The sequence below is a fragment of the Coregonus clupeaformis genome, chromosome 20 (genome assembly GCF_020615455.1).
Source record: "Coregonus clupeaformis isolate EN_2021a chromosome 20, ASM2061545v1, whole genome shotgun sequence".
In the NCBI taxonomy this organism is placed as follows: Eukaryota; Metazoa; Chordata; class Actinopteri; order Salmoniformes; family Salmonidae; genus Coregonus; species Coregonus clupeaformis.
Genome location: NC_059211.1, coordinates 27,828,782 through 27,841,460, shown reverse-complemented (window position 1 = coordinate 27,841,460; position 12,679 = coordinate 27,828,782). Strand labels below are relative to the sequence as shown.

General features: G+C 44.7%; 1 protein-coding gene across 1 annotated transcript in view; it reads left to right on the top strand.

Annotated features, from left to right (window-relative positions):
* The window catches only part of jak1 (Janus kinase 1), an 86,748-nt gene that overhangs the window by 14,876 nt on the left and 59,193 nt on the right, over nt 1-12,679 (top strand). Inside the window, exon 2 of the mRNA XM_045205453.1 lies at nt 81-286. Coding sequence (XP_045061388.1) covers nt 88-286 — 199 coding nt within the window. The 5' untranslated portion in view covers nt 81-87. The remainder of the gene's footprint in view (nt 1-80; nt 287-12,679) is intronic.

The window sequence follows — 12,679 nt, the reverse complement described above, 5'->3', positions numbered from 1 at the left end:
TCTGGATCAATACATTACCCACTCCTGACACACTTACCCACTCCCACTCCCACTCACCATCCCTCTCCCTCTCCTTCCAGAGTCTGGATGCCAAGTCTGGGGGTGATGGAGCTGGGCAGGCAACTGTGTGGGAAGATGAGGAAGTCGAGGAGGGCCGAGGGCCCCGTCACTGTGCCCATGAGAGGTCTGGAGATCCATTTCTACCTACCAGATACTCACCAGCTGGAGTTCCTCAAAGACAGCTTCACCGCTGAGGAACTGTGTGTGGAGGCCGCCAAAAGATGCTGTAAGTACTGTTTCAACTCCTGCCAAGTGTGTGTGTGTTTGAGTGTGCGTGTGCGTGCGTGCCTAACTGCGATCATCCGTGTGTGTGTGTGTGTGTGTGTGTGTGCCTGCGGGAATCCGTGTGTGTGAGTGTGTGCGTGCCTGCATGCCAGAGCATTGACTAGCCTAGGTACGATTGGATTGGGGGAAGTTTTCAGGAACATTCTGAAGTTATATACTTCTATCTTAAAGGTCTGTATTTATATTTTTATTTATTTTAAAGGTCCTGAATAGTCATTCTGAAAAGTTCTCTCATGGGTAACTACCAGGAAGTTTGAAACAGGTTGAGTGGGCGGGGAGCTTGTATTCATGAGCTCGCCTTGACTGACAGCTCTTTGAAACACCTATGTCAAGCAACTTGGATGCAGTGAGCAGTGTTGCAGTAAAATCCTCTCAAGCTAATTTGGTGATACTAAAAGCAACTCAAACAACATTGAAATTGCATCAACAGTGCCCTCCGTAATTAATTATTGGGACAGTGAAGCATTTCTTCCTCTTTTGGCTCTATATTCCAAGAGTTTGGATTTGAAATCAAACAATGACAATGAAGTCCCCTGTAGCTCAGTTGGTAGAGCATGGCGCTTGCAACGCCAGGGTTGTGGGTTCGTTTTCCACGGCGGGCCAGTATGAAAAATGTATACACTCACTAACTGTAAGTCGCTCTGGATAAGAGCGTCTGCTAAATGACTAAAATGTAAGTTAAAGTGAAGACGGTCAGCTTTAAATTGAGGGTATTGTCATCCATATCGGGTGAACCGTTTAGAAATGACAGACGTTTTTGTTCATAGTCCCCCCATTTTAGGGCATCAAAAGTATTGGGACAAATTCACTTATGTGTATTAAAGTAGTAAAAAGTTAAGTATTTGGTCCCATATTCATAGCACACAATGACTACATCAAGCTTGTGACTCTACAAATTTGTTGGATGCATTTACTGTTTTTGTTTTGGTTGTGTTTCAGATTATTTAGTGCCCAATGGAAATTAATGGTCAAATCATGTATTGTGTCACTTTTATTGTAAGTAAGAATATAATGTTTCTAAACCCTTCTACATCAATGTGGATGCTACTACCATGATTACGGATAATCCTGAATGAATCGTAAATAATGATGAGTGAGAAAGTTACAGACCCACAAATATCATACCCCCAAAAAAATGGCACCATACAGTGAAATGTTGGCACCAGTAGAGTAGCTACCTAGCTACTGTATACCACGCCCCTCTGCAAATACGCCTTCTCCGATGTTGGTTACAAGGTGGTACTTATTTAAATTAGGTAAGAGAATATCATGTTACCATTGGTGTATTAAAATTAGAGTTAAGGTGATGTCACCTTGTTCACTTAATAATGAATCCAAGTGTTTGACATGGGGTAGGGGACCAGTAACTTTATGATCAAACTTGATCAATGTAGAATCTACAGTAATTTTTCATACTTTGGTCATCATACTTTGATCTGGTTTCCTTAGAATATCATCCAATTTCATGAAAAACATGATTGTGACTGTTCATGACCTTTTTACATTTGCTCATTTAGAACTAATTGGGGATAAATGAGACTTAACCTGTGTGGCAGATCAGGGGGTTGGGTCAAGACGTTTACACAGATCAGACACGAACAGAGTATGAGTAGCTCAGTTTCAAGGGTGTTTATTAATAAAATAATCAAAAGAAAAGGTTAGTTCTCCCCCATGAGACCCTCTTCATGATACCGTCTCCAACTACACGGACGTTACCTTACTTCCCCCAGTCCTCTCCCATGTGCTGCCCTTCTGGCAGCTTTATGAGCCTTGCACAGCTGGTGAGCAATCCGCCCTTAATTACTCACCAGCTCCCAATCAGCCCCAATTAGTCCTGTCCTGGGAGCCCGTCGAGACCTGGCACGTCCAGCAGATGGAGACACCGCCTCGTGATGTATACTCCATCTGTTACCAGGCCTCGACGAGTCCCCCCCCCCTTAGCTCACTTCACCGCCAGACACTCTTTCTCAACAATTTTGTATTTTTTTTCTCTCTGTATCAGCTTTCGGCTGATGTACATGATGGGGTGCTCCTCCCCATCGTGTATCTGGGACAGAACGGCCCCTAGTCCCGTATCACATGCATCCGTCTGGACCACCATCGGCACCTGGAAATCGGGCGTTACGAGAATCGGATGGGAGCACAGCGCTTCCTTCAGACGGCTGAACGCCGCTTCTGTCTCGTCCATCCATTTCACTGTTTTCAGGAGGCGGGCCCTGGTTAGATCGGTGAGGAGGGAAGCTATAGCCACAAAGTTGGGGATAAACTGGCTATAGTATCCTGCCGGTCCCAGGAAGAACTTGACCTGTTTCTTGGTGCATTGAACGTACCGCGTGAACCTTCCTCTCCTGGGGCTTGACGTTCCCCCGTCCAATCAAATACCCCAGGTACTCCAACTCCTCGAACACTAGCTTGCATTTCTTGGGGTTTGCGGTCAACCCGGCTTGTCTGAGCGCGTCCAGCACCGCCTGGAGGCGCGTCAGGTGCTCCTCCCAACCTTGGCTGTGGATGATGATATCATCCAGATAGGCCGCTGTGTACTGCTGGTGGGGTCGAAGCACTCTGTTTATCAGTCGCTGGAATGTGGGCGGGGCTCCTCCGTGGAGACCGAACGGGAGCACCCAGTACTGGTCTGGTGTTGAGATCGCTGTTCTCTCCCGGGAGGAGGCTGCCAATGGTACCTGCCAATATCCTTTAGTCAGGTCAAGGGTGCTGATGTACCGGGCCTTTCCCAATCGGTCGATTAGCTCGTCCACCCTCGGCATGGGGTAGGCGTCGAATACGCTTATGTCGTTCACACGCCGGAAATCATTACAGAAGCGGAGGCTACCGTCCGGTTTGGGCACCAACACGATGGGGCTGCACCATGCACTGTGGGACTCTTCAATGACCCCTATCCTCAGCATAGCCTCCACTTCTTGTTTCACAGCCTTCCGTTGGGCCTCCGGAATTCGATACGGCCTCTTTCTTACTGTTTCCCCGGGCCGGGTACGGATGTGGTGTTCAATGAGGGTCGTGCGACCCGGCTTCTCAGAGAACAACGCCGTGTTCCGATCGACCAGCTCCCGGAGCTCTTGCTTCTGGGCCGGGTCGAGGTCCTCACTGCTCGGGACCACCACTGGTACCGTTGGCATCCGGGGTCCCGACCATAACACGGCCAAGGCTGTCCTCTCGTGCCACCTCTTCAACAGGTTCACGTGTTGCCAGGAACTTACTTTCGGCCGTGGGGATCAACACCAACACCCTGTCTCCCACCTGGAATTCTCGGGGCTGGGCTCCCCGATTGTAGACCTGGGCTTGGGCGCGTTGGGCCTTCTCCATATGTTCCCTCACGACTGGCCATATGGCAGTCATCTGCTCCCGCATCGTCTCCACGTGCTCTACCACGCTGCGTAAGGGGGTCGGTTGGGCTTCCCACATCTCCTTGGCGAGGTCCAGTAGGCCACGTGGCCTCCTCCCGTAGAGGAGTTCAAACAGGGAAAACCCAGTGGAGGATTGGGGTACTTCTCGGATTGAGAACATTAGGTGGGGTAGCAGCTGGTCCCAGTGCTTCCCGTCCTGCTTGATGACCTTCCGCAGCATCTGTTTGAGCGTTTTGTTAAAGCGCTCGACTAGCCCATCCGTCTGCGGGTGAAAAACGGAGGTCCAGACCCGTTCCCGCGTCTTCTCCATTCCCAGGTGCGCCCCAACAGTCCCTACGTACCGTCGGGGCAGCAACAATACCTCTCGAAGTTCCCCCTGTTGGCGTGACACCTGATCCAAAAGGTTATTCTTAATTTGGAAATGGCTAATTACTCACCAGCTCCCAATCAGCCCCAATTAGTCCTGTCCGGGGAGCCCGTCGAGACCTGGCACGTCCAGCCGATGGAGCCACCGCCTCGTGATGTATACTCCATCTGTTACCAGGCCTCGACGAGTCTCCCCCTGGTGGCTGACCTGCTGTACGCCACACCTGATAGAGCCTATCTGCCAACAGAGAAGTCCACTGTGCCACTGTTAGCTAGGAGACAGGAAGGAGAAATACAGTAACTAAGAAATAAATGGCTTCATAGTAGGAGATGTTTCATCTCTTTGTGTGTGCTGCTCATTTGTGTCATACAGTAGGGTCTAGACCATATGAAATGGGATCAGAAAATGTTCCAAAGATGTAAGCCTATCTGTGTTACTTGTGGGTCTTTGTTTTATTGCCAACAATCTAATATTTGTCAGTGGATGCTCTTTATTACTGCTGAATCTCGATGTTTAAGATAAGAAACGCTAAATCCTAATATAAGAAATGCTTCTGATGCTAGTAGTGACCATATGAACAGGCTATTACAGTAACTGCATTTCTGCTTCACCCTGCTTCACCCTGCCAGATATAAGGCACACAATACAGACAGATTGATAAAGCAGATGTAACCCAGCTACTATCCTGTACGAGAAAGGCCACTAACATCCAGCATCTGTTTCCTTGTGTGAAGCCAAAATGTCTCTTCCCAGGACTGCAGAGCGAGAGGGGAGACCAAGGAGGAGTTCAGACCAAGGAGGAGTTCAGCTCCACAGCAACCATAGTCCATATGCAAATATTCACTAGTTAACCTTATAGGCTAAACAAGCAAAGCAGCTGCCAACATAAATGTATGATCTGTTTAGCGAGTGTTTCTGTGAAGGGCCTTTCTGTGTGTGGTCAGTGGTAGGTAGTTTGATACACACACTCAGTCCCAACAAAACAATAGAGCTCAGAAAAGAGGAAGTATCCTGGCCCCATCATTTTCCTGTCTCTCACAAGGTTCCCTTTATTGTTTGCAACAATTAGAAAGGCTCATCTGTAAAGGCTACAGTGGTAGCCAATAGGATATGCAGTAGCAGTAGTAGTAGTAGCAGCAGCAGTAGTAGTAGTAGTAGTAGTAGTAGTAGTAGTAACATGAGCATCAGCAGTAGTAGTATTAGCAGTAGTACTAGTCGTAGCAGTAGCGTAGTAGTAGTAGTAGTAGTAGTAGTAGTAGTAGTAGCAGCAGCAGAAGTAGTAGTAGTAGTAGTAGCAGCAGCAGTACAATGTAAATGTAGTAGGACATTTACATTTGTCATTTAGCAGACACTCTTATCCAGAGCGACTTACAATTTTAGTGAGTGCATACTGGCCCCCCGTGGGAATCGAATCCACAACCCTGGCGTTGCAAGCGCCATGCTCTACCAACTGAGCTTCAGGAGGCCACTACTAGTAGTAGTAGTAGTAGTAGTAGTAGTAGCAGTAGTAGCAGCAGCAGTAGTAGCAGTAGTAGCAGCAGTAATAGTAGTAGTAGTAGTAGCATTAGCAGTAGTAGCAGGAGGAGTAGTAGTAGCAGCAGCAGTAGTAGTAGTAGTAGTAGTAGCAGTAGTAGTAGTAGTAGTAGTAGTAGTAGTAGCAGTAGTAGCAGCAGCAGCAGTAGCAGCAGCAGCAGTAGTAGTAGCAGTAGTAGCAGTAGTAGTAGTAGTAGTAGTAGTAGTAGCAGTAGTAGTAGTAGCAGCAGTAGCAGTAGTAGTAGTAGTAGTAGTAGCAGCAGTAGTAGTAGTAGTAGTAGTAGTAGCAGTAGCAGTAGTAGCAGCAGCAGTAGTAGAAGTTGCAGCAGTAGCAGTAGTAGCAGCAGCAGCAGTAGTAGTAGTAGTAGTAGTAGTAGTAGTAGTAGTAGTAGTAGTAGTAGTAGTAGTAGCAGTAGTAGAGGCAGTAGTAGTAGATGGAGTAACATCCACATAGTTCATGCTTAGTGCAATACATTAAGATAGAGTAACATCCACATATTTTGATCTGAATTATACCACTGGAGGCTTGATTTATGTTGGGGGATTCCCTCTGTCTCTGTCCAACTCAGTGTGTTTTGCAGAACTAATTTCCCACAGTTCAGTTCAGTGCACCACTCCCTTCCTTCCTGTCTCCTTGGCTGCCCTGTGAATTCCTGACCAGATGAAACCTGCTCTCCAACCTCTAACCACACAAAGACCCACTGTGACTGTGAAGATGTACACCTATTGGAGACATGAACATAGCTAGTATCCATAGCCAAGTCATGCAAACGTCCAATACGTTATTATTCCTAATGCGACTTCACCTCTGTTCTGTTTTTCACACAAAAACTATAGGCATACATGCATGTAATAATAATATGCCATTTCGCAGACGCTTTTATCCAAAGCGACTTACAGTCATGTGTGCATACATTTTTAGGTTTGGGTGGTCCCGGGGATCGAACCCACTACCCTGGCGTTTCAAGCGCCATGCTCTACCAATTGAGCTACAGAGGATCACCTGTACTCTCTACTGCAGGGGTACTATTTGAGAAGGTCCAGTCACACAAATGTCCTAGGTTTTCGGGTGGATATTGTCATTTATCGGCGTAGTAACAAAACCGCACCTCGCACCCCAAACTGTTCACACCACTCATGTTGGCGCGGAGAGAAAATGTTGCCGTTTTAAAGCAAATTTCCTGCCATTCTACACATTTTGCCATGGGGGCGGAGAGAGCATTTAGTAGTTTTAAAGCTAATTTCCTGCAATTCTACAAATTTTGCAATGTCTTATGTGTTTATATGATACCTGAGCGACTCAACAAAATCAATGGGGGCCCCCTGGGTGTCGAGGCCCCTGGGCACATAATCTGGCCATGATAACTACTATTCTACAAGACTTAGTTAGATAGGTTAGACTAGCATTACTACCTAGCTGACATGGGCTAGTTGATCAACTGGACATTTCTGGCAGTTTATAAATAGCTCTCTAAGGTCTGTCAGTGAATGAAATAGGCTAACAAGAGGAAAACTGCCCATGCGCTACCAAATGTTGAAATTGCACCTTGTGCATTCTATTATTACAACTCTCAACAGAAGTAAATTGAAAGCCCAATTGAGTCCCCCCCAAAAAAAAAGGACTCTGTATTGACTCTGTTCTGGATCGGGTACTGTATGTTATAGGGATGGGCGATAATGGCTTTAAAATCATACCTCTATTTATTTATTAATTTTTTACTTCTGGACGATTCAGGATATATATCTACATTTTTTCAAAAACATTTTCTCTAAATAAGCTTTGTTTCATAATTAAAGGTCAATACACTGCATTTCAAACAGTTAGGAATCATGTAATGAATGCAGGCCTTGTAAAATTATACCTAGGCTAAATATAAGCCTTCCACAACCATAAGACCCACTAATAATTGTATTATTTGATCAAAATAGTTTAATGTGCTTTTTTGACAATAATCACTGATCTAGCTTTCAAGTCTGTTTATGAAAATGCCATTTTTGTTACAAATTTAACCAAAACCATGCACATCCACTAATAGGCCTAATGACTAACTTCTTGTAGTATACATTATGGAAAATTAACACAGGTCTCATAAACAATCTCTCAAGCACAAGCCCACATGCTAGTGAGTAGCCAGCTAATCTTTATTTAGTCTAACCAACTTGGATCTATTTGTTTGCTAAAAAGGTAGAACTGTTTAACTGATATGAACACACCCTTCTGTCTCCAACTGTTTGAACAACATAGCCTGTTCACTTTGTTTATTGTGACGGATCAGGTTGTCCGAAACACCCTAACACAGGCGGGAGGAATGAAATGAACAGACTGGAGGCAGTGGTTGTGGTTCCTTTTCTTTTGTATTGTCAATAAACAGGTTTTCTTTCACCCAACAAAACGATTCCAGTACAGGAAACAACAGCGAAAGAAAATGAATAAAAAATTAACTAAGCAGTTGACCAAAAGGCCAGGCCGTGGCCAAAAAGGGAAAACAAAACAACAAAAGGCTTCACCCATCTTTAGGCTATTGTCTACACATAATATTTACAGGTGGAACGCTTCTCTCTACCTATAGCCTGCCTTGTTTAACAGAGAGACAAGGTGCATCAGATGAAGAAGCTTTATCTGCGGTAGGAAAGTACGACATCCTCACAGGTCCCCGTGTCTGCTCCCAGCCCCGAGCTCATCTCCCGGCACACCTATGTAGAGGGAGACACCACGCAATTAGTGGGCCCAGCTGTGTACTAATTGGCTTAACACTGAGTAGGGTGCTGTCGTGTCGTCTTCCTCCGGCCGGTCACTGAACTCTCACATGCCTTCCCTCCCAAGAGCGACCCAGAGGGGTGTGCGCCAGACGAGACCTCCGGGTCTCGACAGGATAGTGCTTTTGCATTGCCGTGTGCTCTCCCCGATCGGTGAACCACCTGGAAGTTAAAGGGTTGGAGTGACAGGAATCTGTTATTCGGCAGTTTGTGTCTCGCTTACCCGCCATCCACTGGAGGGGCGCATGATCTGTGACCAGTCGGAATCGTCTCCCCAGGAGATAGTACCTCAGGTATTCCAGGGCCCACTTAATTTCCAGTGCCTCCCTCTCTATCGTCGCGTACATCCTCTCCCTGTCGGACAGCTTGCAGCTTATGTATAGGATGGGACTTTCCTCCAGCCCCGTCCCCTTGAGACAGAACAGCCCCCAAGCCGGTGCTGGAGGCGTCGGTGTGGATGGTGAAGGGCTGCTGGAAATCTGAGGCTCTCAACACCGGCTCCGAGCACAGCGTGTCTTTGAGGTGGAGGAACGCCCCCTCGGCTTCAGATGTCCATACCACCCTCACCAGGTTCCACTTCTTTGTCATGTTGGTCAGTGGGGTGGCGATGGTGGAGTAGCTTGGGATGAACCGCCTGTAGTAACCCGTTAGGCCCAGAAATGAGCGGACCCCCTTCTTGTCCTTGGGCCGCGGCCACTCCTGGATGGCCCTGGTCTTCTCCACCTGGGGTTTGATCAGACCGCTTCCGATGGTGTAGCCAAGGTTTTCAGCCTCGTTCAGTCCCAGGTGGCACTTCTTCGGGTTGGTTGTCAGGCCGGCCGCCTCCAGGCTGGCCAGCACATGGTGCAGCTGGCGGAGGTGGTCCTCCCAGTCCTCACTGTGTATTACCACGTCATCAATATTGGTGGCGGCGAAGGACTGATGAGGACGTAACAGCGTGTCCATAAGCCTCTGGAAGATGGTGGCCGCTCTCCGTGCAAGCCGAAGGGGAGGCGGACGTACTGAAATAGCCCATTCGGGGTGGCAAAGGCGGTTTTGTGGCAGTCTTCGGGGGCCAGAGGCACCTGCCAGTACCCCTTGGTGAGGACGAGGGCCGATATATAGCGGGCTTTCCCAAGCTCATTGACCCTCGGCATGGGGTAGGTGTCGAACCTGGAGATGGCGTTGAGGGCTCTGAAATCGTTGTAGAAGCGAATAGACCCATCGGGTTTAGGCACCAGCATGATAGTGCTGGACCATTCGCTGGTGGACGGCTCGACGACCACCATCTTCAACATCTCCCTCACCTCTTTCCGTGCCATCTCCCGACGTGCCTCTGGTACCCTGTAGGGTCGGAGATGTACCTTCTTCCCTGGCTCCGTGGCTATGCGATGACAGAGCAAGGAGGTCTGCCCCGGAAGGGGGGAGAATACCCGTTGGTTCTGTTGGACAACCATTTCAAGGTCTCGCGTCTGCTGAGCCGTTTCTGGCGGACGTTCCTCTTCGTCTGCCTTAAGTCCCATCAGCACCTGTGTCTCTCGTTCCAAGTAGGCTTTCAACAGGTTGATGTGGTATATCTGCTGAGGGCGCCGTCGTCCTGGCTGACTCAACCTGTAGTTGACCGGGGAGGCTTGCTCTGTCACCACATATGGGCCCTGCCACTGAGCCAGGAGCCTGTGTTCCGGCATGGGGACGAGGAGGAGTACCTTATCTCCTGGGCGGAACTGTCACGGCTGGGCCGTTCTATTGTAAGCCCGGGTTTAAAAAAAAAAAAAAAAAAAAATTTATAATATTTTTTTGTGTGTTTTATTTTTTATTTTATTTTTTATTTTATTTTTATTTTTTTTGGGGGGGGGGGATGGATCAGCTTAATATTGCAGATAGATTGTATCTTCTATCAATGTAATTGTCTGCATCACTTCCAATCCCCCATGTATTTTTTTAAAATATATATATACTCCCCTTTATTACTTTTCAACCCCACCATCCTTTCCCTACTTGGAGTAAATTAGTGAACAACAATGCCCAGGCCTCTACTTCCGGTCTATACTTACTATCTACACCTTATGGACAGAGTTAATTTTACAATAATTATATTATATATATATATATATATATATATATATATATATATATATATATATATATATATTATTTATTTTTGCTCCTGAACTTCTTCTACTCTCAACCTCTCCGATCATTTTCATGATGTCCATCCGGTTTGCTTCTATATGCCATATCTTTCTAACTGTGCTCTTTCCCAAAAGCTCCCAACATACAACCTATATACTTATTATGGACACAGTATGCTTACATTATTAGCTATCTTTGTTATTATTTGTTGTTATTTGTTATTAGTCCCATCCTTCAACTCTATTCAATACCTCCCATCTATCTCTTAACACCATCCATATAGGATTTCTATTTGCCATATATATTTCAACCGTACTGTGATGTTTTACAAAAGTTCTGAACCTTTCTATTCTCATTGCTTCTACAGATTGTGAATTAAAAATAAACATTTTTGCTAAAAGTATTATTATATTATTGATTGATTGACTATGACTTTTCAGATCACCCAGTAATGCTATCTGCAAGGTTAGTTCCAGGTAAATGTTGCAATCCTTTAGCCATTCCTGGACCTGTGTCCAAAAACAAGCTACAAATGGACAGAACCAAAACAAATGATCTAATGATTCTGTCTCTTCACAGCAAAATCTGCAGAGCTGGGAAGATTGTATCCCCCCATATAAATAACATTCTATTGGTAGCAAGAATTTTATATAATAATTTAAATTGAAAGATTCTAATTTTTGAATCCGGTGTCGTTTTTGCGTGTCAGTTCATAAACACTATGCCATGGGATCGGTACGTCAAAGATCTCTTCCCAACTATTTTGCAATCTATATGGGACGGCTGTCAATCCTTTGGTCCTTAAGTGAAACTGATATACTTTTTTATTTATCACAGTTTTCCTTAACCAATTATGTTTTTTAATGCAAGGCCGACAGACAAGTTCCTTACTTTCTCCCCCTTCCACTTTCCTCTTCCACTTTTGCGGTAAGGCTGCAATTATTTGGTTGTAATTTTGGGTAGAGCAGACATTTCCATATGTTTTTGTTAGCTGCATGTGCGACATAACTCCACCAGTCCTACCGATGATATCATTTACGAAGATTATACCTTTTTTTAAACATTCTGTCAAAAAATAAAGGTTTTTTGTCAATTAGTATATTTGAATTTAACCACAATATTTGTTGCATTATTTGTTCTGTCGTTTCTGGAGGATTAAATTAAAATTGCAACCAACTTTCTATGGCTTGTTTTAGAAATAGTGACATTTGGGAGATTATTTCCTTTTCAAATAACTGAAAGTGAGAGGTTGTAATCTGAATAAAGGGAAAAAGGCCTTTCTTGAACATTGGGTGAGACAATCTTACTAATTTGCTTGAGAACCAGTTCGGATTTAAGTATAACTTTTGTATGACTGAAGATTTTAGTGATAGGTCTAATGCTTTAATATTTAATAATTTCTGTCCTCCGAATTCATATTCATTATATAAATATGCTCTTTTAATTTTGTCTGGCTTGCCGTCCAAATAAAATTGAATATTTTTTTCTCATATAATAAAAAAAACTGTTTGCTAGGGCGTAGGCAAGACCATAAGCAAATAGGTAAACTGGGATAATACTAAAGAGTTAATCAGGGTGATTTTTCCACAAATTGACAGGTATTTTCCTTTCCATGGTAGTAAGATCTTATCTATTTTTGCTAACTTTCTATTAAAATTTATTGAAGTGAGATCATTTATTTCCTTTGGGATATGTATTCGAGTATATCCACATCACCATCAGACCATTTTATTGGTAAACTACATGGTAATGTAAAAATTGTATTTTTAGTGATCCAATACGTAATATAGTACATTTGTCATAATTTGGTTGTAATCCAGAGAGGTTAGAAAATGTATCTAGATCCTCTATGAGGCTGTGGAGGGATTCTAGTTGTGGATCTAAAAGAAAACATGAATCATCTGCGTACAATGACACCTTTTGTTTTTAAGCCCTGTATTTCTAATCCTCTGATATTATTATTGGATCTGATTTTAATAGCTAACATCTCGATGGCCACAATAAATCGATATGCCGATAGTGGACAACCTTGTTTCACTCCTCTTGACAGTTTAAAACTTTCTGAGAAATAGCCATTATTTACTATTTTACACCTAGGGTTACTATACATGATTTTGACCCATTTTATAAGAGATTCTCCAAAATCGAAATGCTCCAGGCATTTATATATAAACCCCAGTCGAACTTTATCAAATGCCTTTTC